Below are 26121 nucleotides of genomic sequence, written 5' to 3' on the forward strand. Positions count from 1 at the left end.
CCAGTCATCTCTGGCACCCCCATTTTTGTTGACTTCGCTCTGTTTGGCACTCCACTTAGAGGAAGTGTGTGGTGGAGATGTGGCTGCCCACAAACAAGTCCTTCTCCGTTGTAGTGCCCATAAACTATAGTTGTGAGCCTTATTTATGCGTGGCCTTGACACTTTCTCTCTGTAGTGTCGAATTCTCTGATAAGTGGAACCCACACCAGAGTTTTACTGCATATACTGTTGAAATATAAGATAAGAATGCCACTTTAAAAAGGCCAAAAAAGGTTCTGCACCCCTGCTTCAGATTTCTGCACAGTTTATGCCACACTTTTTTCCACTAAGCCATTATAGACACTTTTCAAAATGGTCTAGTGAGGTGCAAAAAGTTTCATAATAAAGTGTCATCAAAAATCTGGTGCACCAGTTTTTTGGCACAAATTGTGCCAGAATTCTGCCGCATTTAGGTTAGTAAATCTCCTTGTGTTTTGTGGTTTAAAAGAAGCTCACAGTATTAATAAATTATGTTGTACAAAAGTATTGTACAAGACCTATACACTCAAAAGCAGTATATTACTCATATTGCCAATCATTACAGTTCAGTGCTAGTTGAAAAAATAAATTAAAAAAAGGAAAAATGTAACATTTTAAGGGTCTGTTCACATCAGCGTTTGACTTTCGTTTGGGCTTTTCGTTCATCTGTGCCATCAGTGGAACAGATGAACGGACATACAAACGTAAAGTATCATTTCGGTTTGCAATACCATTGATTTCAACTGTATTTTTTGTTTGTTTGCCTCCGTTCCGCTAGGTTTCCATATTTTTTTCTCACGGAAACAATAGCGCAGCACACTACGCTATTGTTTCTGTGATAAAAAACAGAAACCTTACGGAACAGAGGCAAGCTGAAACCCAAAAAATACAGTTGAAATCAATGGTATAGCAAACGGAAATGATACTTTCCGTTTGTGTTTCCGTTCACCTGTGACTATAAAGATGAACGGAAAGCCCAAACAAAAGGCAAACGCTGATGTGAACAGGCCCTAAGATTTTACACACCATCTTTTGCAACATTTGATTTTGTTTTCACCTTCTAATATAGCCAAGTCTTAGAAAAATACCTTTATTTCAAGGATGTGAAGACTAATCAGGTAAGAGCAACCCCGGACTTTGAAAAATGGCATTTTCCAAGTCCGTATAATGCTTGTGTGAATGTTTATTTGTATATTACTAAACTTGATACCTCTGACAAGACATTAACAAGAAATAAGGTACTGCTGCCAAGTAAAACATTATGGGCTATGCTCCAAGCAATATCTGTGTGTACACAGAACCAAATTGGAATACACAAGGTGTATCTACCAATCCAGTCCTGAAAAAACAAAACAAAAGTAATAGCGTGTTCTTAAAAGACCAAAAAAATGGGATATAATTAAGTGCAGGGACGTATTATAATTAGGAAAATCAGAGCCTCCGGAAACTGGGGGGAATTAGGTACCTCCATCCATACCTCTTCCTCAAGTTATGGACAGACCAGGACCTTAAAAGTGGCAGCTGCAGGAAAGCCCCTCTTTCGGAATTACCACGTGTGGCTAGAACAAAAAGTAATGACATGTTAGCACATCGGCAACACAGGACGTGCTGGGGCAGTGGCAACTTGGCTGGCAGACAGTGTGGCCGAGACCCACAGGAAAAGACCTATGCACAGGTACAGTGGCGCTCTGCAGGGAAGCAGGACTGAGTGACAGACAACAGACACCGTGAGGGTAGATTAGCCCCGAGCTGGCACCCCTAAGTTATTGAAAAATGGATCCCCTGTAATATAGTAGATAGAATAGTAGAACGACTAATCCACTTTTGTAAAAAGAACACCAATTTTGATACCAACAACATTTTACTAATAAGAAATAAGACGTCTTTGCACCTCGACATCACCAAGTGTTACTGTCCAAAACAATAGTCCCTGGACCAGGAAATGTTAGAACTAAATTCTGAATAGCAGATACGGCTAAAAACAGTGTAAAGAATTGCCGATCAACTTCTAACTTGTAGACTTATGCCAGTAGCACACAACCGATGTGCCACTTGGGCCGTTTTTTAATGGCATCCGAGTGGTACCTTATAGTCTTCACGGACCCATTCACTTTAGCAGATGAATTAGGTCCATTAAAACGGAACCGATTCTCCGATCAGTGGGAAAATAGGACAAGACCTATCTTTCCATGGATCACTGATGGTACTCTGTAGTGTGCATGAGGCATTAGGACACGAGACGAAAATGCTGAGGAACTCTCGTACGGAATTTCCGTGCGGCAATTCTGCAACACGTTACAAAAACAACAACGTGGATGAGATTGGAACAAATCTCATTCACTCGCTTTGAAAAAAAAACAAAACTTAAATTCCAGACGGCAACTCCACAGCATTTTGGTCCTGTGAGCAGGGGGCCTAAACCTAGAAATGAATGAGTGCGTGAGTGAGTGAGTGCGTGAGTGAGTGAGTGAGTGAGTGAGTGATCTCTTGCAGGTTTCAAAAATATACAGGTCTTATAGAAATCAGGGGTTAATTTCCAGCTGATCTTTTCTATTTACAGCTGGTGAATGGCCCAGTGGGCGGGACTTCTTTAAATTTTACCGACTGCAAATGCGCTATTCAGTCGATTGCGCTATTTATTCCGTTGAAAAAAACGGAAACCTGCCGGAACGGTGACAAACGTAAATCATTAGCAATGTTTCCGTCACCATTGATATCAATGGTGAAGCAAACGGAAGCTAAGGTTTCCGTTTGACTTTCCGTTGCGGGGTTCCACGACAGAAACCTCCGACGGAACCCCTGAACGGAAAGCGAACACTGATGTGAACCGGCCCTTACTCTGGACAACCTGGCACATGTGCATTACACAGAAATATTTCATTCTTAATTTCTTCTGCGGTAGATCTGCAGAGAAATTGAACACGTCATGCCAAAGCCCCCCTCCCCCAGATTACAGCTAACCAATGGGGTCCCACTAGGACAACCTGTGATCAACTCATCAGCGTAATGTACTGACAAAAATAGGAATGGTCTAAAAGAAAAAAGAAAAAATGACTTTTAGGGGAAATTCCACCAGGAACATATTTATACAAGGATAAAAGTTTATGAGGATAATCGGCAAACCTACTTGCCCACTGTAGTCTGACTGGCCAATTTGCGAATAAGGAGAGAACATTTGCTCGGGCATCAGAAGTATAAATATCACTTTTTTTGTGTTGATTGACCTTGAACTAATAAATTAGAGAAGTCTTGTGGAATCTGTAACCGTGTTTTACCCTTTTCATCATGTCCGTCAAAATATTCATTCTCGGTTTGTAAATTTTTAATAAAAGCAATGTAACATTGCAATACTATAAACAATATGAACTGAGATGTATAGACTATCGATACAAGGTTTTTAACACGTTTTCAACAGTAAAACATAGAAAATAAATAATATTCCACTCTGTGAATGAACGTAACTAGAAATAATAAAGCATTTCTTTTCATGAACCATAATTTATACCTGACCATGACAATTGTATGTGAACAGAAGAAACGGTGAAGGAGCTGAATACACATTTACAAACATTACACAACAGCTTTATGTCATACAAAGAATAGAAACCATATCTAGTGTACTTGCTCCAATTAGCAATTTTGCCACAGTACTTTTCAGCTCTTTGTGCCATTGTATAACATGTGTCCCAATGCAGGGAACACAATTGTGCAGTCAGGTGCAGAGAGACGCTTCTTCAAAATGTTCAAACTCCATCTCGGGAGTTCAAGGCCAGTAGTGATGGCAACACGCCTGTAAATTCTTGAGTGTGTGAGTGGGGGGGCTTCTATTGAGATACATTATTGAGTAGTAACAGGAACAGATTATTTAAAGGGCTAAAGATGGTTCACATTATAAAATGAACAAATCCAGCCTAATGGAACTTGATAAAAAGCAAATACATATATCAATCACAATATATGACTTACAACTGGGCTGGATTGTCAGCATTCCCCACACGAATGCTAAAGGCCCTTTTACACCGGCCGATAATTGGCCGGGCAGCGAGCGCCGATCAACGACACATTGTTGATTTGCGCTCGCTTGCTCCTGTCACACGGAGCTATGGATGGGGACAAGCAGTCTTTACTCGGATCACTCGTCCCTATATATCATTACCACGTCGGCAGCGCGTCTCCCTGTTTACACAGGGAGATGTGCTGCTGACAATAATAATAATTACCTTTTTTTCAAACTATACGATCAGCAGATCGAGCGTTTGCTCGTCCATCTGCCGATCACTGCCCTGTTTACACAGGGAAATTATCGGCAATGAGCGTTCTATGAACGCTTGTCTGCCCGATAATCACCCAGTGTAAAACCCCCTTAAGTCTATACTAGTCATTTGGCTTGTGTGGTAAACTGCATTTTGGCATGCCTCCGTCACATCTGCACAAGTCAATGACATTAGGATTCCATTTGGGACCAACATTTTTACATGTTTTCTTTGTATCCAACTATTTTCAAATGAGGGGTGTCGTCTAATTTGCAGCAGACATGCTGAAGAGTGAGGGTAAGGCCACACGGAGCGGCCCTGACACGGTCGCAACGCGGCCAACAACCATGCTGGCACTATGTAGGAGCGGCTGTCAAATACCTCGTTAAGGGGTATTCCAGTTACATGTGCATGCGCACTGCCGCTCCATTCATTCTCTATGGGAGCGCCAAGATAGCAGAGTGCAGTGTTCGGCTTTTTCCGGCACTGCCATAGAGAAATAATAGGGGGTAAATTGTTGTAATTTGCAAAATCTTGCTACCATAAAGAGTGTATTAATTCATGGCCGCATGATTTTGCAGATAAAAGGGAGTTTACTCGCGTTAACGTGTGACCGTGTCAGGTCCGCTCCGTGTGGCCTTACCCTGAAAGAGTTTTGTATGTTTTCATCTGTGGGGGTCGATAAGCTAGGACACCAAGAAAGAATTTAGCTTGTTGGTCACCGCATTTCCAAAGATATTTGAAATAATGTTAACATCACTCCCATGGACAATAAGAGGACTGTGATGGACATGAAGAGTGAATATTCTTTTAGCCAGTTTAAAATAAGCCAAAAAAAAACCACATGCAACTCCCTAACGTGCAGCTTCCTGATCCCCCTATAATAGTGACGAGGGGAGTGGAGGGGGGTGAGAAATATCAGCACCTATAAACCGATTTTACATTTCACAGCGTAGTTCAATACAATTTTGATCTACATGTACTGTATATGTTCATCGACAGAGCCACGGTCTGCATTTTTCCAGATAGGTCTGTCTACGGTTTCAGAAAACACTGCATTGATTTTTGATTTTTTTACTCCTCTTTCTGTACAAATTCCCTCAACGAAAACATAAAAACATTGAAATTGTTTAAATTCCCAGATACGTTTCCAAAATGGTATTTCTAAATACAAACACATTTTGGTCATAGGGGATAAAGGGAATAAGGCCAAGATGAGATTTATTTTGTTCATGTTTGCAGAGCTGTATATTGAAGCTGGACTGTAACCAAAGATACAATAGTAATGGTTGATACATGCCTCATACATTCCGAATACGCACGCACCTAAAAACATTGTTGAGAGAATTTAGGATAGTTAGAGGGGACGATCGTAAAATTATTTACCACAGATCGGGTGTTTAATGACAAAAAGTATAGCACCAATAGGACTTAATTCCATTAGGTATCATGCCAAAAAGGTAATCGTTTAGAACAAGAAGCATCTGTTTCACATAAGAAGCATACATTTTATGGTTTATGTTATAACAACGTGCAAGGGCATGATCTACAGTACAAATGCTCAAGGTCATTAACTTTTAGAAACAATGTATTACAATTCAAACAGATTTTCCATTTTTTATTTGTATTCCGTCTATTCTGTATGTATGTCTAAGAAAAACGACATTTGTCCTTTTTGAGCTGACAACACATGACACTCCCCTGGACAATATACTAAGTCCCGGTACACTACAGGAAGATTAATGAGCGCTTTACCTGACCTCATGCACACCACCGAATTTTGGATCAGTATCACTTGCATTTGTATGCCTTGGATCCTAAATACGGCTCCCATAAAATTATATAGGCAAATACTGTACACCTCTGTGTGTCTCTAAACGACAGCACACCAAGTTTATTCTCTCAGATTTCATTAGAATCCATAAAAGGAAAAAAAAATCAGGCTGTGCTCCAATGCACGGTATACTATGGTGGCAGACAAAAGACACTAGTGGCTAATATTGTGGTCCTGTAGTACACTCCTCCAAGCGAGCCCCAATTATCTTACAACCCATCTTACAATTTCTGGAAATGACTCCTGCCTATAAGGGGTGGGAAGTATAGACTAGCGTAGAGAGTAATATTCATCCTCATAAGAGATGCCATCTATAAATGTTAACAATTTAAATAGGATAGGAAAAACAATAAGCAAATGTAAAATGTACAGCTGCACAGCACCAGCACTTTCTAAGCTTTCATGCCAAGAATCAATTCTAGATAATTCCTGCAATGTCCAAAATACCAGCAATAAAACCAAGCGAAAGCAGCAAAACATCATAAATCTCCAACACTTTGTTCCTATCCATTTGCTGAAAGTATTTCAGCTGGAAATAATTGAAATAAAAAAATGACAGTTAAAAAAAAAAAGAAAGAAAAGATACAGGACAGGTCACTGATGTTCGATATAAGGCTGATAAATACTTTAAATAGTCTGAGAACTTGTTAGGCCACCATCAGGCCGGGTTCCCACGTAGCGTAAATGCTGCGGAATTTCCGTAATGGAATTGTGCGAGAAAATTCCGCAGCCTTTACAGTAGCAGAAAAGTGGATGAGATTTAGTAAATCTCATGTCCACGCTGCAGGAAAAAAATTGCCCTACGGTGCGGAATTCCGCAGCACGTCAATTTATGCTGCATTGTTCTTGATTTTCTGTTGTGGGGTTATTTTTTTCAATGAGAATGCAAAACCCGCAACAGTAAGCCAAGTGTTGCGACCATTGCGGCATAATCACATTGATTACACCACAAAAATCGCAACTCCGAAAAAAACCAAAACAATCGTACTTAACCAGAACGCCGCCCTCCTTCCTGCAGTCCAGCCTCCTGGGATAACGTTTCATCCCGTGTAACCACTGCAGCCAATCACAGGCTGCAGCGTCACAAGGCCAGGAACTTCATCGTAGGAGGCCATAGCGGACGTCAAAGGAGGAATGAGGGTAAGTATAAGCACTTTTTTAAGCAGCGGAAATTCAGTCCGAAAAAACACACGACAATGTGGTGCGATTTTTAAGACAGAAGGTGCTGCCAATTCCAGGTCTGATATCGTATCAGCGTATCCGACCCGTGGAAACCCAGCCTAAGGGTTTATGCCCAAAATTATGGTGCAGTCACACGTGGCAGATTATGTTGCAGATATGGTTTGCGACTTAAAATCTGTTCCATATATCTAAATGGGGTTGTTTCTGCAGCAGGCGTAGTGATTTCTGAAAATTCCATTCAGGTGACCGGAACGGATTTTCAGTCGCTAAAAATTTCTTCAACAAAATCTGGTGCGTGTGACTGCACACTTATAAACCAGAATAAATAAAAAAAAAGGAATGAACATTAACTATGAAGCACAATGGTCCAGATTTATTAAGGTTGGCCTTATCCACACAATGAAATGGCTGCGTATTTTCCGGATGTTTAACACCCAGCGAAATACAGTAACAGCAAAGTGGGTGTGATTGAACAAATGTCATCCACATGCTGCGTGAAAACTCAGTCCAGAAATTCACCTGCGGTGCGTAATTTTAGTTGCGCAGCATATCAACTATTGCTGCGTAAAGTGAACTGATTCTCTGCGTTTTTCTGATGTACTGCGTGATTTTCTGCGGAAATGCTGCAGAATTTCTTACAGGGGGTGGAAATTACATCATAGGAAGAAATATCACCATCACACAGCTTTGAAAAAAACACGTAAAAAACCTGCGCTGTTTTCTGCAGTAAAAAAAACCTGCATGAAATGCTGTGGATTTCGGCAGCAGATTGTCTGCTAGTTGATGCGTAAAAGCAGTGGAAATTAGAAATTTTTGCCGCAAATCCGCTATGTGTGGATAAGCCCTTAGACTGAAGCCCGCTGGAGTAAAATGCGTCAAGAGTTATTAAGAAGCGCACCCATCTTAATAAATGCGCCAATTGTGGCGTAACGACCACGCCACATCCATTTCCCCATCACGTAAAATTTTAAAAAGTTACACTCACCACTCCTCTTCATGCCGTGGCTTATTCAAGGTATTTAATCGATTTGTCGCATAGGAATGGTCGCTGTCCGGCGCGAGTACCCTAAATGAGCCGCAGCATGGAGAGCTGGAGGGGACCACGTGGGGAGAAGAGTAGCGCAGTGGTGGGGCGAGTATAAATGTTTTTTTTGTTCATAGTGGGTAGAGAATTGGGGTAATCAGAATGAAGATGGGGAAAGGTAGGGCCTGGAGCTGGCGTATATTTCTGCTATAATTCTGTTATAATAATAATATTTTTGTCGCTCCAGCAGAGGGCTCGCCCCATTGGCTACACCCTTTCGCATTGAAAAGGTAGGGGAGAAAAATGTTAATAAAATCCAAAAACGAAAAAAGGAAACGTCTGTCTTCAGTTGCAAACAAAATATTCTTCCTCTAGATTTGTATTCATTTCAGAAAGGTAGCTGTGCTGATTCGACAATACTGCTGGCACTACACATTCAGATTTGTGCCAGGCTAACATCTTGCAGAAGGTCAGGACAGAAAATCACCAGGTAGCAATATCAGTTTCATTTCTTTATGTGGCTATTAAAATTACATTAAACAAGATCTTCAAAAGCCAATTTAGCCCATGCGATTTAGCCTAAATGATCCCACAGAAACGTTTGGATTCAACGCACTGCAGAAAATATAGAAATGAAAAAGCCTCAGTTGAACTTTTGTTTCCTTAAAAGAGAACAAAAAAACACCCCTTGCTGCTTTCACCCCTGGCAGCATTGCCTGTCCTCCTGTGTGGTGCATTAAAAGAAACATGTGGCAGGTGTGGCACGCTGCCCATATCCCTAAAGCAGCATTCCCGTGTACCTGACCACATTAGCAGATTTTGTCAATGTCCTGTGCACTTCGTAATATCGGTATGCTAGCATGCTCAGAAAGTTTGGCTAAGGAGGAGAAAAGGACAACTTTATGTTACGAAGAATAAAAGAATTTACTTGGTTTCAAAAATCACCTTTAAAGAACGCCTGTCAGCGCATCTGACATGTCTGCATTAGTAAATACCGGCATCACCAAACTCTGTATCGTGCCATTCTTCTAATATTGCTCCTGGTAATACATGAGTATATTGATAACTGGATGTTACCATTCCCCTTGTGTATGGGGCTCGTCTCTACTCTGGCACGGTCAGACCAGAGCGGATAGTGTCAGACTGTAGGACACACCCAATTAAAAAGGGGAATTAGAATCAGCACATGTAGGGTACTAAGAAAAGGAGCTTCAGCTCATGGGGAATACACATACAAGAAAACAGAAGACAGAATAGCAGACTGGTCCTCTTTAACCCCTTAGTGACCAGGCCTGAAAAAGACCTTGCGGACCAGCTACATTTTTGATTTTTGCCTCTCTGCCTTTCAGCAACCATGACTATTTTATTTTCTCATGGAGGTAGTTATACAGTATAAAAAGCCTTGCTTAATGCGGGAGAAAATGTTGGGTTTTTTTAGGCGTAAAAAAAAATGTGTAATTTATATCATTTGATTTTCAGCATTTTTTTTTTAATTATTATTTATACCATTCACGTCACACTAAATTAGGGTTGTAGGATGCATCAAAATATCGATACTAATTCAATGCCGTGCACCCTATTTCGATGCTGTTAAATACTGTGAATTCATGTATTTCGATATTAAGCTGTGTGGCCGCACAGTTTAGTATTGTAATACATAAATTTAGTGACTAGCATGATGTGATGCAGCGGGCGCTGCAGCTATGAGCGGGTGTCATAACTGGGGCGCCAGCCCTGAAGAAAGAGAACATGGGGTCTGTCTCTTGTGCCAGCTGCATCACCTCATACTGATCGCATGGGCACAGCAAGTGTGCCCCAGCGATCAGGAGCTTAGAAAAACCTTATCCTCTTGAAAGCCGCGATCAAAGCTGCCTATGGCATTCAAAGGGAAACTGAGTAGGAGGGACCCCCCTTTGATCGCGTCACAGGAAATCTCTGATGCGATTGAGGGACATATGTCACATACCATACTTATAATACTTGGTCACTGACAGAAAGACGCAAAAACTGCCACGCGAAAATACACCCCATTTATGCTCATTAATAAGATGGATTTAGACGACAGAAACTAGGAAAGTGCTGAATATGCAAGTTCTCAATATATAACAAACCTGGACATATAAATACACGCACATTTACAAGGTGTTCATTGTAGAATTGAAATGTTCTAATTGTCCAATTTTCAGACAATACAAATCATACATTTTGACGGCTCTATATTTGGAATAGATCTGAATCTCTAGTTTACATTAGGTTATGTAATAACTCAACAGCAGCTGGGGCAATTTCATAATACAGCAAACCCAATCAGGAGAAATAAGAATCATTCATGAGGGTCGATATAAACAGATTTATAAGATACAGGCAGTGTAAAGGGAAGAGTTTTACATATTTATCTATATCTCCCTCTCTCTGTATCTCTATCTCTCTCTGTATCTCCCTCTCTCTCTCTGTATCTCCCTCTCTCTCTCTGTATCTCCCTCTCTCTCTCTGTATCTCCCTCTCTCTCTCTGTATCTCCCTCTCTCTCTCTGTATCTCCCTCTCTCTCTCTGTATCTCCCTCTCTCTCTCTGTAACTCCCTCTCTCTCTCTGTAACTCCCTCTCTCTCTCTGTAACTCCCTCTCTCTCTCTGTATCTCCCTCTCTCTCTCTGTATCTCCCTCTCTCTCTCTGTATCTCCCTCTCTCTCTCTGTATCTCCCTCTCTCTCTCTGTATCTCCCTCTCTCTCTCTGTATCTCCCTCTCTCTCTCTGTATCTCGCTCTGTATCTCTCTCTCTCTCTCTGTATCTCCCTCTCTCTCTCTCTGTATCTCCCTCTCTCTCTCTGTATCTCCCTCTCTCTCTCTGTATCTCCCTCTCTCTCTCTGTATCTCCCTCTCTCTCTCTGTATCTCCCTCTCTCTCTCTGTATCTCCCTCTCTCTCTCTCTCTATCCTTATTCCCATCAGACATAGGTGCGTATCACACATGCCTGTGGGAAAGTGCCTCAAACTAACTTCCATGTTTTGTTTACCACTAAGGAGGTAAATCAGCCCTCACCTGAACAGAAGTTCATACCACCAAAGCAGGCCTGCTGAACTCACTCTCCAAGACCTGCAGCGATAACCGTAGCAGCGAAGTGGGTGAGATTTAGTAAATCTCATGCACACGCTGCAGAAAAAAATGCAGCATAAACGTTAATAAATTGACCTACAGAGCGGAATTTAGTTCAGCAGCATGTCAATTGATGCTGTGTTTTCATTGATTTTCTGCTGCGGGTTTTCCACATTGAATTCAATGGGGATGCAAAACCCGCAAAAGTACGCCATGTGTTACGACTTTTGCGGCGTATTCACAGTTTTTACACCGCAAAAACAGCAACACAGGAAAAAAACCAAACATACTTACCCATACTTACCTCCTTCCTGCAGTCCGGCCTCCTCGGATGACATGGTTTCCCATGTGACCACTGCAGCATCACATGGCCTGAAACGTCATCCAGGAAGGCCGAAGTGGATGTCAGAGGAGGTAGGGGGTAAGTATGAACGGCTTTCCTCCGCAGCGGAATTTCCGTCCTAAAAATCTCACCAAAATGTGATTTCTACACTGAGTATCCATCCCGTGGGAACCCGGCCTAACCATTTCCTACCCTGTCATAAGTACTCAAACTGCTGCATCCCTCTCCAGCAATAGCTTAACCCCTGCAGCTCCTTCCCACAGCATTTAACCCTATCCTAACTTAACCCTGCACTATTGCCATCCTGTAACCCTAGCCCTCAGCTCACATCCATATCCCACAAGCCCCTTTGCCCTCTTTCCCTACAGCCCCTTATTGTATTAACCCCTTAGTTACAGGAACAGTTAGGCCCTGTCCACACAGTTTTTTTGACACTTTTGACGTTGAAACCATGTCGGAAAACGCGCCAAAAAACGTCCGAAAACGCCTCCCGTTGATTTCAATGGGAGGTGTAGGCATTTTTTCCTGTGATGAAAAACGCTCGTGGGAAAAACAAGCGACATGCCCTATTTTCGGGCGTTTGCGCCTCTGACCTCCCATTGACATCAATGGGAGGCACAGAAAGCTTATTTCGCTGCGTTTTTGCCCGTGGTGCTCATTGGGCGCGAGCGAAAAACGCTGTGAAAAACGCTGCAAAAAACTCTATGTATAGCCTTAGAGCCAGGAGGGTCACAGAAGTAAGCGTGAGTGAGTATTGTATTCTATGTGTATGCAGGTACGTGGGTGGGTAGGATAGAACTGTAATATCTTGTTGTTATATTGTAGTGTCTGTATGCTTAATACCCATTAATAGCTCTGTGTATTGAGGTATGTTGATACTATACTGTGATTTTATATATATATATATATATATATTATATATATTTTATTTTTTTGTTTCGTTTTCTGTATTCTGTGTTTAATAACAGTGTCTGATTTTGTGTTGTAATAAACCTTTATTTACTATACACTGCCAACTACGCTATTGTTTCCGTGAAAAAAACAAAACTCAAACAACAACTGAAACAAAAAAATAAAATACCAATAAAATCCTGACGGAACAAATGAACGGAAATCCTAACGGAAGCCAGCGCTGATGTGAACAGGTCCTTAATTATTCAAAATATTGAGCTTACAACCATAGTAATAATGAATTGCAGCGATTTGACATTAAGAAGTCTTTCTGTTCAGAAGCTTTTCGAAAAGTAGCCTAGTTAAATCCTCCATGATGCAACAATGTTACACAATGAACCATGAAGATATCCAAGGCATTGAATACTTTTTAAAGGCTCTGAAAGTCATTGTGAACCGGTTATGATCTCGTTGTTGCCCTATGAAATGTCTAGACAGAGCTCCATGTTCCGAGCTGCTCTGTCCAAGGAACGATCCGAGTCCAGATGTACTTGTAACATTTAATAGATGTTGAATCAAGGTTCCTTCTGTAGCAGGAGATACAGACAGGCTCGCATCCACTTCTGAAAGACCGTCCAACTCAGCAGCTTTCTTCTGTATGCCCTCCACTAGATATTGCATGCGTTGCAGTACTTGAAGCCGTCTTGGGTTATAAACACAACGGCCGGCACTAATGTCCCCATTTGTCATACCAATTACAGAGCAGACCAATGCCATCACTAAATACTCACACTGCAAGCTCCAGAGCTCATTCAGCTCGTAAATTAAGTGTTTCTCTACTTTTCAGAAGGTTCACAGTGACTTCATTACTGAAGCTGACTGTACCCCTTGTATAGGTTTAAAAAAAACAAAACGAAACTAGTTCCTTACCATGGCTAGCGGCTCCAAGCCACGGAAGGTGTTTAATAAAATGAATGGGTCTGAACAGAGAGAAAAGCATCCGTCTGCTTTACATCACGCAACTAATGCGCTGCTTGACTGTTCGTTTCTTCTCGGTCATGAGTACTTTAGAGTACCAGGGTTGAAAAACTTTAAAAACTCTCCAATGATTGCCAAGATGGAGTGCAGGAAGATTTTACGAAATAAGCTTGGTTTTAATCCTTTCATGAGACATGCGTGTTTAAGGCCTTGATACCCATCATAAAATATAACGTTTTCGAATGCTGCATTCAAAAGTGGATTCTTTTTTTTTATCTTTAATTTCTAGTTTACGCCATTTTGTTTTTGCATTTTTTTGTAACATTTTTTCAATCTGTAGGTCTTACATAAGGAAAAAATCTACAGAAACAAAAAGGTCATCATTTTTTCTCATTATTTCACATTCAGTTTGGTCTGTGCAATCAATATTTACCCGAAAAAGGAATGCACTATTTCTCCCGCTATATAGGTTTACATTGGGTAACGTATAACGTCAGTGCTGTGTTCAGAGTTTTTATTTAAAGAGAACGTACAGAATTGGTCGGTTACGGTGACAGCCAGATACTGCCAATGGCACTTGTGTGCAGTGCCATCAAAGGTACCACGTAATGGCACTTGTGCTAGTTTCCAGTGCGCAATGTTCTTTTAATGGAGGCCGCTGACAGACGTGTCAGATTAGAATGGTCACGCGGTCTGTGGAGAAAACTGTACTAGACAATGGGCAGGCCTTTACAAATGAACACATCTGCAAACAGTATTAGAATATCTGGGAAAATAAAAGTTAAAAACCCTTAAACATGTCACAATTTTTGTGACCGTAGATTCTATGGAGCCTACACGTATAGGGATCAGTTGTGATTGCAACATCTGCACCACCTATTCCACATCACCGCCATGGGCCTACACAAAGATATCTCCCTCCAGAACATGGTAATGTTTAAAATTGCAATTAATAAATTCACAGTATGGTAAAGGTTAATATTCTACTCTAATTTTTCTCATATCTATTGGCACAGCTACATTTACAAACACAGAGGCTACTCAGTAAGTGTCTGTGACTCCCCGAGGAGTAAGGCCTCATGCACACAACCGTAGATTTGGTCCGTAATCACGGTCCGCAATTCATTTTTATTGACCATGGACACCTTCCCATATATTTGCGGGAAGGTGTCCGGGCCGTAGAAAGCCTCTGCAAAAGATAGGACATGTCCTATCTCTTGCTTTTTACGGACCGTGCTCCCATACTTTATATGGGAGCACAGGCCGAAAATGCGGGTGGCTGCCAGTGGCCGGCCATGCCTGTAATCATGGACTGTGATTACAGGCACGGTGGTGTGCATAAGGCCCCATGCACACGACCGTTTATTTCATCCATCCGTAAATATGGATTCGTAGTCATTTATAGTCATCCGTAAATAATCTGGATTTTTACGAAACGGTGTCCGTAAATATGGTTCGTAGTGCATTGGTATATATGGATCCACCAAAAAAAAAACTAGGGCGAAATCTTGGGTAATCACATGGTGTCGCATAGCAACCCTTTCGTAACTACGGACAGCTATGGATGCACATCTGTAGTCATCCGTAATTACGGTAGCACCCATAGACTTCTATGGGGAGTCTGTGCCATAATTACGGACAAAACAAAAAAGGACATGTTCTACGGCACAGACACCCATCCGTAAAAATACGGAAGTGTGTCCATAGCCCATAGAAATGAAGGGGTCCATAATTATGGATGTAAAATACGGTCGTGTGCATGGGGCCCAAGCCAGACATGTACAAATCCACAATGGCAGATTGAACATTTTATTATTTAAACACATACTAGCGTCCAATTTCTATATTCTTCAGATCAATTTTTATCCCTAAAAACTATTTGCTAGGCATTTTTTACGGTACTAAACTTACTAACAAGTTGAAGTGCATGTATTAGATGGAGCACACGCGTGAATGCAAATTAAAAACACTGCTTAACATATTCAACCTGTGCCAAACTTTTTTCAAGACGCTCCCTACAATGCATTCAATAAGCATTTAACATTTTTTGTAAAAGCGTAAACTGAACAGTCAATTATAATAAAACAAAAGCTTACGGGAGTGATCAGTAAACTATAACTTAACAATGAAACCCAATTGAAAATATAAACCTGGTCCACGACTACTGTAACCCGCATATCTAGTAGTGGTAAAGGTCGAGATACACACATTCTGATTGCATGTCAAAGACAAAAAACACACATTCTCTGAAATCTCAACACGGTTTCCAGAATTTTAAATACAATACAGATTATTGAACCCAAAAATGCACAAAAGAATAACTAAGGCCTGATTATAAATTCAGTCACATCTATGTGTCAAATTTGCGCAAATCGACTTGACAGGGAGCGAAAAAAAAAAGTGAGTTTGTATATAGAAAAGGAGGGGCTTGGGGTCTACAGATGTAAGTTGGACATGCTAAGCAATTCATCATACTGCAAATGGATGAAGGGATACCAGCAAATCAAACCCAGAGTACCATATGTTCCCATTACGGGAAATTTTTTATCTTGCATAAATTGATAAAAGCTATGCCAACTGACAGTTGTTCCTTCTGGTTTATCTGCTTCTTTTTTAATTTACCAAGATTGCATTACATTATCTTAGATGACAATTTTTATGCTCTAGTGTGTGCAAAATCTCGCAACCTGCAAAAAGAACAAGTCCTAAAGGATCTGGAACAAATGTTTGACTATTTCACAAAGTGACATTTTAGCGCTAGAGATGAATTGCCTGGTTTGTATTTTACGGTTGCTAACACAAGAACATATTACAAGGCTATTGTCTATAATGCAGTAAGCGTATTAAACTTTTACACAAAATTCACTATTCTGGAAGGCGGGCAATTTTCACAAACACTGTATTATTAAAATAGTTAAACATTTAGAAAGCATATTACAGCTTAACAAATAATTAGATCACAACTCCTATTAGACCATTCTCCCCTGGAGCAAATACTTGGACAATTCCATATCCACTACTAACCTAGATGTTCTCTGCACTCTCTCAATTATATATTTTTTTATGATCAGGTGGCCAAAACTAAATTCCAAGTTTAAAGTCACTGATATGCAAATCTGCCGGTACAGTCAACAGTGGACTTAGGGGCCGGCTCCATTGTAAGCGCACACGATAATAAACCAATAGGCTTGCTCTACACAACATGCCTACCACTTTGAAGGTGCAAAGTATTTTTTACTGTGACGCAAACAATAATTAAAGAGGATCTGTCACTGGTTTATTAATGCCCTATCTCCTAACTAATTTAATAGGTGCTATGATGCGAACTAGGGTGTAATTTTTTTTTTCTTCAAAAAAACTTATTTGCTAAATGATGTACTTGCCAAATTGGAGGTGACTTTTTTACTCTGGGCGGTGTAAAGTTGTCTTTATGACGTTATCCAATCTACAGCTTCTCAACTGGTGATATTTCCGGTTGTTTGGCAGTTAGAACTGCGATCCTGGTGTCATATGAAAGATTAGAATCTCCAGCCTCAGTCTCTCACACTGTGTGAAGCAGCTTCATGCTGATAGGAAAGAGTCAGAGGCTGTGAGGTGGCTCCACTTCAGGAGAATCACTGCTGTGGACCCCCACTTGTCTAGTATAGCCTAATTTGCATATTTATAAACAAAGCTCATAACTTTTAAAGTAAACTTTTTGGGATACAATTTTCACTAGCGTTATCAGTGTGGCAGCGCCTATTTGATTGGCTAGGAGATTGGGCATGACTAAACTAGTGACAAATCCTCGAAGACAAAAAAACAGAGAACTTTAATGTGCATAAGTATTCACGCCCTGAAAGTCAACACTTGGTGGAGCAACCTTTTGCCGAAATTACAGAAGCAAGTCGCTTGGGGAATTTCTATTAGCTTAGCAAATCTAGAACACCAGGATTTTTGCCCATTCCTCAATGAAAAACTGATCCAACTTCAAGTTAGATGGGTTGTGTTGGTGTACAGGATCTTCAAGTCATGCCACAGGTTCTCAATTGGATTGAGGTCTCTGCTTTGACTAGGCCATTCCAAGACAATTCAATGTTTCTCCTTAGACTCCTTCAGTGTAGCATGTTTAGAAACATTGTCATGCGGGAAGCAGGGCTGGCACTAGGTAGGGGGGGTGACAGTCAAGCTGGGCTATTGCCCAGGGCCCCCATTTTCTACTGGGCCCCGCTGCCGGAGGGGTAAAAATGTCAGCTCGTGTGGTATAATTTAATAACTATATAGAGCTCTTTTTCTTGTGTGTGTGAGAGGGGGGGGACATATGCTTTGGGGCTTGCAACACTACTGAACGCGCTAGAAAACAGCGCTGCAATTCTCTGCACACCGCCTTCTGATAGAACTGTGTTGTTGATACAATAATTCAGCATTTGGGGCCTTATTTTTAATTTTGCCCAGGGCCACACTGTCTAAAACTGGCCCTGGATGGAATGTAAACCTCCTTTCCAGCCTCAAATCTCTGGCAGACAGACAGGTTTTCACAAGTCTTGCCCTGTATTTATTGCAATTCACCTTTCCTTCATTACTGACCAACTTTCCAGTCCCTGCCGATGAGCAGCATTCCCACAGCAGGATGCTGCCACCACCATGCTTCACTGTGGCCATGATGAATAAAAAGTTCAATTGTATTCTCATCTGACCAAAGAACCTTCTTCCATTAGTTTGGGGGAGTTGCCACATGCTGTTTGGCGGACTCAAAACGCGCTTTCTGATATTTTTCTTTAAAGAGGCTCTGTCACCAGATTTTGCAACCCCTATCTGCTATTGCAGAAGATAGGCGCTGCAATGTAGATTACAGTAACGTTTTTATTTTAAAAAAACGAGCATTTTTGGCCAAGTTATGACCATTTTTGTAGTTATGCAAATGAGGCTTGCAAAAGTCCAAGTGGGTGTGTTTAAAAGTAAAAGTCCAAGTGGGCGTGTATTAGGTGCGTACATCGGGGCGTTTTTAATACTTTTACTAGCTGGGCGCTCTGATGAGAAGTAACATCCTCTTCTCTTCAGAACGCCCAGCTTCTGACAGTGCAGATCTGTGACGTCACTCACAGGTCCTGCATCGTGACGGCCACATCGGCACCAGAGGCTACAGTTGATTCTGCAGCAGCATCAGCGTTTGCAGGTAAGATCGACTTACCTGCAAACGCTGATGCTGCTGCAGAATCAACTGTAGCCTCTGGTGCCGATGTGGCCGTCACGATGCAGGACCTGTGAGTGACGTCACAGATCTGCACTGTCACAAGCTGGGCGTTCTGAAGAGAAGAGGATGTTACTTCTCATCAGAGCGCCCAGCTAGTAAAAGTATTAAAAACGCCCCGATGTACGCACCTAATACACACCCACTTGGACTTGTGCAAGCCTCATTTGCATAACTACAAAAATGGTCATAACTTGGCCAAAAATGCTCGTTTTTTTAAAATAAAAACGTTACTGTAATCTACATTGCAGCGCCTATCTGCTGCAATAGCAGATAGGGGTTGCAAAATCTGGTGACAGAGCCTCTTTAAGCAATGACTTTTTCTTGCCACTTTTACATAAAGCCCTACTCTGTGGAGTGTACAGCTTATAGAAGTTCTATGGACAGATATTGCCATTTCCGTTGTGGATCTTTGGAGCTCCTTCAGTGTTATCATTGGTGTCTTTGTGCAACCTTTGATAAATGTCCTCCTTGTCCGTGAATTGCAAAGTTGCTAGACATCCGTTATACTATTAGAATAGGACAAGCTGTATGAAAAGTCAGCGTCCATTTGAATATTTCACCATTTTATACTTTAACACACCATCAATACGACCAATTTACCTTGGTCCCTATGTATGTGTAAATTCTTAAACTTTATTTGAATTGCAAGTAAAAATTCCAATATCTGCATGGTTTACTTAACAAGGTTATAGTTGAAGTCCACCGTTTGACGTAATGTCTTTAGGTCTCTCGCTATAGAGACTGGAGCAACGCTTTGTCTGATACATAGCTCCAAATCCCTTCTATAGACAGCCATAGGTAAATCACAAACGTTCTGGCTAAGCAGGTGATTTTGAGCTCTGAATCAGAAAAACAGAGCACCAATTCCTATAAAGATTTACATTTTGAAAAAACTTGTGTTTAATAAAAAAGAATATTCAATTCCCATTGAATTCCCAAGTTTTTTTGACAAAATTTATTTTTCATGAACAATGGAATTTATCATACAACAAGCATATGCAAAGAAGGGTATCAATTCATATGGAAAAGCCTAAGTATACTGTATCCAATATCAGATTTGTGATTCTTTACACTACTTCATAAGAAAGGTAGTTTTGTGGTTTACTATTATTTTGCCGAACAATGATTTCTTACCTTGGAAAGACTGCTTTGCTCGATCGACCAACTCTTCTATAGAGTAACTGGCAAGCTCTCCTCTAGCATGTTTTGTCTTGCAGTATGTACATGCATTTAAGCAACTGTAAAACATAAGCAAAACACATAATGAGGACATGTCATATGCAAACCGTACTAATGTACTTTGTCATTTACAAAACGGAGGCATCTTGTGCTTTGGATATACATTTATTCAACTTCTTTAAAGGCATATTCCAAGCAAAACAACGATCAATTAACCAGTGCCTACAAAACCTACCGAACCTTCTCTCCTTATTGCGGTCAGATGGACCATTCTTGTTTTCCATAGGTAAGCCATACTAGTAACAGTGTTCGATGTAGCTCTGTATCCCCTGTTCGTGTGCACAGTAGATTATTCCCATAGACTTTCTATTGGTAAAGCCATCTCCCTGTTCCATTGTCACTATGCTGTCATCAGTCAATCCTAATGCAGTAGCAATGAAGTACCTACTACAGGAACGGCAGGTCTTACATCCGGCTTCTTTCATGCAGGACTTTATTCCCCCATTAAAGAGATCATAAATCTTTTTCCTTCTCAAACCCTCTATTTAAGAGTGAGCACCAATCCTATTCCTGTTATATAAGAGCTTATACTGGGTTCTCTCAATTGTACAATGTGAATCTAAGTTAATTATGCATAACACACTTCCCAAAACTTGACCATAAGGCCTTGTTCACACTGAGTTTTTTGCAGCGGAAACTGCGGCAAAAAAACGTCCGAAATTGACTCCCATTGATTTCAATGGTAGGTGGAAGCGTTTTTTACCGCAAGCAAAAAAACCCGCTTGCGGGAAAAAGAAGCAACATGCCCTATCTTGAGGCGTTTTCTGCCTCAAAAACCCCATTGAAATCAATGGGAGATGGAAAGAAACGCATTTTTTGGCAAAAAACGCTTGCGGTTATTCTATCTTTCTGTTGGAGAAGGATAAAAAAAAAGCGGCAAAAAACGCGTGTGGTGTAAAACCACTTAAAAAAACTGGACCTGATTTTTCCAGGCAGAATTTTCTGCCTGCAGAAAAAAACCTCAGTGTGAACAGGGCCTAAAGTGCTTCTAGCGGTTTCTGGCCAAGATCACATTTTATCTAGAAACTCTACTTATTACTAAAATCCCTCAAAATGTTCCCCAACCCACTAATATTAAAAAGAAAGTTGTATGTTATGGAAGAGATTTATCATAGGGTGCATAAGTGTACCTACACGTCACCTAAAATTGCACCAAATATATAATTTCTGCTGATCCCATTTTAAAACGAGGTGGAAGCCCAAATGACTGTATTGTTATTCAACAGAGATAAATGCAAACATGTTTTATCAAGAAGTCTCGGTTCGCATCCAAGTCGTGGTTTTCATTTATGCAAAAAAGTGTAGGATCGCACTCCTATACTGCACGTTGGTGACAATTCGGACTCTTCAGTCCATATGGCAGTATAATGAAATCCACAGCACTCCTTGCTTGCAATGATGATAATTCGTTTTTATTTATATTAGTCATCAACAAACACAACTTGTATAGTATTTCAATATCTACGTGACATTATATCCAAGAAGACAATATAACTATATTTCGGTCCAACCTGGACCTCTCTGAAGTCGTGTCTGTAATTTATAATGGAGGACGCAATGAAACCACCACAACGCTGTGCCGGATGAATCGTACAGCGGATACCACCTGCACCCAAAACACACCATTGACTTATAAAGGGAAGATTCTGTCATAGTGTCCATCGTTTTGACTGAAAGAATAGCAATGCATGCAGCATAATTCTTTTCATCAAATTTTTAGATGCAGGAGCCGCTAACATAAATGTGAACGTAGTATAACATTTCCAATTCAGCATAAAGAGGCTCCATAAGGAGATCGGCGCTATAATGTAGATGACAGCAGTGCTTTTTATTTTTAAAAAAACGATCTGTTTTCACCACTTTATTAGCGTTTTTAGATTTATGCTAATGAGTTGCTTAATGCCCAAGTGGGCGTGTTTTTACTTTAGACCAAGTGGGCGTTGTACAGAGGAGTGTGACGCTGACCAATCAGCGTCATGCACTTCTCTCCATTCATTTACTCAGCGCATAGGGTTTAGCGTTTAGACAGTGAATAGACATTCCACGGGATGTCTATTCACAATCTCTGCACTTCGTTACTGTTTCTGTGGTAGTTACAGCAGAGGAAGCGTAATCTCGCGAGATCTCGCTGTAAATGACAGGTTACAACGAGATCACGCTTCCTCTGCTGTAACTACCATAGAAACAGTAACGAAGTGCAGAGATTGTGAATAGACATCCCGTGCAATGTCTATTCACTGTCTAAACACTTCAGTATTGTCAATGTGTTAGTATAAGACCGCACATAAGGATCTAGCAGAATCCCTAAGCGCTGAGTAAATGAATGGAGAGGAGTGCATGACGCGGATTGGTCATCGTCATACACTCCCCTGTACAACGCCCACTTGGTCTAAAGTAAAATCACGCCCACTTGGGCATTAAGCAACTCATTAGCATAAATCTAAAATCGCTAATAAAGTGGTGAAAACAGATCGTTTTTTTTTAAATAAAAAGCACAGCTGTCACCTACATTATAGCGGCCATCTTCTTATATAGGAGATAGGCCACTTATAATGTGGTGACAGAGCCTCTGTAAGGCACAGTAAACACTGTGGCTTCAACAACTTTATACATAGTGATCCTATTGTAACAGATAAAAAACAGGCTACTTGCTTAAAAAAAAATAAAAAAAAAATCTTCACATTAACAAATTCCCAGAACAATAGTACGAACAAATAAATTTTTTTTCATCACTATTTGCATATCCTCTTGTGACAAACATTTTATACAAACTGTGCCCTTCGTCCTTGTTTCTGGTTAAACAAGGGAATAGAAAATATTCAGTTAATAATGGTACTGGCAAACAAAAGGCAAACAATACGATATAAAGTCAGTGATTCATAACCGGGTAGTGCCAACGCACAATGTGTGCTTGTGGTTGTAAAATGACTGCTGTGTAATTCTACAAAAAGCTTGCTCCAACATAAAATTATTTAAAAAAAATTATATGCAAACAGAAAAATTCCAGAATGATACAGGACTACTGGAGGAATTGTAACACCTTTTTCCATGATTACCTATAGCTCACTCAAGCAAAAATTGGCATTAAGACATACGCAAAGATATGTTAACATGAACTTTTTTGTAATGGATCTTTTTTTTTTTTTCTTAGATTTTCCAGACGTTGTTAAAGAAAATTTCAACCTAAAACATCACATTATTTCCCGCTTTGTTGGGTCAGACATTTTTCCAAAGAGTGACAACGGGAAGTAAAGCCATATTGGTGGTCACCTTTAATTTAGCTTCTCAGCAACTGATGTTAAAGAGGCTCTGCCACCACATTATAAGTGGCCTATTTCCTACATACGGAGATGGGCGCTGTAATGTAGGTGACAGTAATGTTTTTTTATTTTAAAAAAACTATCTATTTTCACCACTTTATTAGCGATTTTAGATTTATGCTAATGAGTTGCTTAATGCCCAAGTGGGCGTGTTTTTACTTTAGACCAAGTGTGCGTTGTACAGAGGAGTGTATGAAGCTGACCAATCAGCCTCATGCACTCCTCTTCATTCATTTAGTCAGCGCATAGGGATCCTCTTAGATCCTTATGTGCTGTCTTATACTAACACATTAACGACACTGAAGTGTTTAGACAGTGAATAGACATTCCACGGGATGTCTATTCACAATCTCTGCACTTCGTTACGGTTTCTGTGGTAGTTACAGCAGATCAAGCGTAATCTCGTTGTAACCTGTCATCTACAGCGTAATCTCGCGAGATTACCCTTGCTCTGCTGTAAGTACCACAGAAATAGTAACGAAGTGCAGAGATTGTGAATAGACATCCCTTGGAATGTCTATTCACTGTCTAAACACTTCAGTATCGTTAATGTGCTAGTATAAGACAGCACATAGCGATCTAAAAGGATCCCTATGCGTTGCCTAAATGAATGGAGAGGAGTGCATGACGCTGGTTGGTCAGAGTCATACACTCCTCTGTACAACGCCCACTTGGTCTAAAGTAAAAACACGCCAACTTGGGCATTAAGAAACTCATTAGCATAAATCTAAAAACGCTAATAAAGTGGTGAAAATAGATCGTTTTTTTTAATAAAAAGCACTGCAGTCACCTACATTACAGCGCCCATGTCCTTATGTAGGAGATAGGGCACTTATAATGTGGTGACAGAGCCTCTTTAATACGGTCACTTTGTCAGCAAATTCTATCAACAAAATAAAATTTTACGGAGGATGATTTTGGTGACAACCAACAAGGCTGCACTTCCCCTTGTTACTCTTGGAAAAATGGCAGACACAAAATAGAAAAATGCCAATATTTTTCTAAGTAAATTAATGAATGAGTAAACTTTAGCTACTTTACTTTACAAATGTAGAGTATGTGAGGACTAGCCTAAGTTCAGGAACTAGGTCGCCAATATGCCAAAAAACGCTATATGGTCACATTACATCCTCCATTGATGTATTTAAACGTTTTTGTTGGGTTATAGCTACAATTGGCTTTTAGAGCATTGATAGTCAAAATATCGAAGTCTTTATGCGCGCTCGGAGCAACTCATTCGTTGATGTTGGTACTGGACCGGGTGTTTCAGTAATTTATTCAAATTTCCCTAATAAAAACTTTGCAACTATTATTCAGTACGAGTGTATAAATTGTATGTTGCATTAAGAAGAGTGTCTTAAACCCCTTAACGACGAGCGATACATCCGTGACATGCAGGTTCCCGCATAGCGACGGATATATCCATCGCTCTGATCGGGTGGGTACTGCTAGTGTACCCACGTGATCAGCAGCAGGAGCACAGCTGTTATACACAACCTGGCTCTTGCCCCAACTGCCGGAATCGAAGCGCGCTCCAATTCCGGCAGTTTAACCCATTAAATGCCGCTGTCAATAGCGACAGCAGAATCTAATGTGTTTGACAGAAGGAGAGAGCTCCCTTTGTCACCCCATCCACGCCCCGCAAAGAAATCGTGGGGCGCCGTCGGGTTTCCATGGCAGCCAGTAGCCTAACAAAGGCCTTCAGTAGCATGCCTATTAGACCATGCCACAGGTATGGCCTAATAGATTGCCTGTCAGTTTTACACTGACAGGCAATAATGCTTTGGTATACTAAGTACACCAAAGCATTATATAAGCGATCAGCAGATCGCATGGTGAAGTCCCCTAGTGGGACAAAAAAAAACAAAAAGTAAAACCATTAAATAAAGTTTATGAAGAAAAAAAGTAAAAAACAAAAAGATTAGTAAATAGTAAAAAAAAAAAATAACATACGGTATCGCCGCGATCGTAACCACTCCAACAATAAAGTTAACACATTAATTTAAGAAAAACTTTAAAAAACCCAAGGTAAAATTCCTTTTTTTTCTCCCATTCCCACCATAAAAAAACAATAAAATAAACGTAATCAAGAAGTCCCATGAACCCCAAAGTACTACCAATGAAAACTACACCTTCCCCCGCAAACCAGCCCAAATATGGCTACATTGACGGAAAAATAAAAACGTTACGGCTCTTGGAATGCGGTGATGAAAAAAAAAAGTATTTTTTGTTTTTAAAAGGGTTTTTATTTTGCAAATGTAGGAAAACCTAAAACCTTTACATATTTGGTATCCCTGTAATCGTGCCGACCCATAGAACAAAGGTAATATGTTATTTATGCCGCATAGTGAACAGCGTAAATTTAGAACGTGAAAAACAATGCTGGAATGGCTGTTTATTTTTAATTCTTTCCTAAAATAAAGTTAATAAAAGTTAATCAATAAATCATATGCACCCAAAAATGGTGCAATTGAAAAATACAACTAGTCCAGCAAAAAACAAGCCCTTATATGGTTATTACGGTTATGTCGACGGAAAAAAAAAAAAAGAGTTCCGACTCTTCGAATGCAACAGTGAAAAACCAAAAAATAATCCTTGGTCATTGACGTGCAAAATGGCCTGTTCATTAAGGGGTTAAGGAACATCAACCCACATTCCACATTCAAAAAGAAAACAAAACCAGTGCACCAATCTAGCACCGGCTACATGAGCTA

At 40.4% G+C, this 26121-nt stretch overlaps 1 protein-coding gene across 2 annotated transcripts in view; it reads right to left on the reverse strand.

Moving 5' to 3' along the window:
- CDKAL1 (CDKAL1 threonylcarbamoyladenosine tRNA methylthiotransferase) overlaps positions 1-26121 on the reverse strand; it is an 845495-nt gene that overhangs the window by 489970 nt on the left and 329404 nt on the right. For both annotated transcript variants that reach the window (XM_075826579.1, XM_075826580.1), the window contains exon 9: positions 19983-20086. In XM_075826579.1, coding sequence (XP_075682694.1) covers positions 19983-20086 — 104 coding nt within the window. The remainder of the gene's footprint in view (positions 1-19982; positions 20087-26121) is intronic.

Source organism: Rhinoderma darwinii, chromosome 5 (genome assembly GCF_050947455.1).
Source record: "Rhinoderma darwinii isolate aRhiDar2 chromosome 5, aRhiDar2.hap1, whole genome shotgun sequence".
Taxonomy (NCBI): Eukaryota; Metazoa; Chordata; class Amphibia; order Anura; family Rhinodermatidae; genus Rhinoderma; species Rhinoderma darwinii.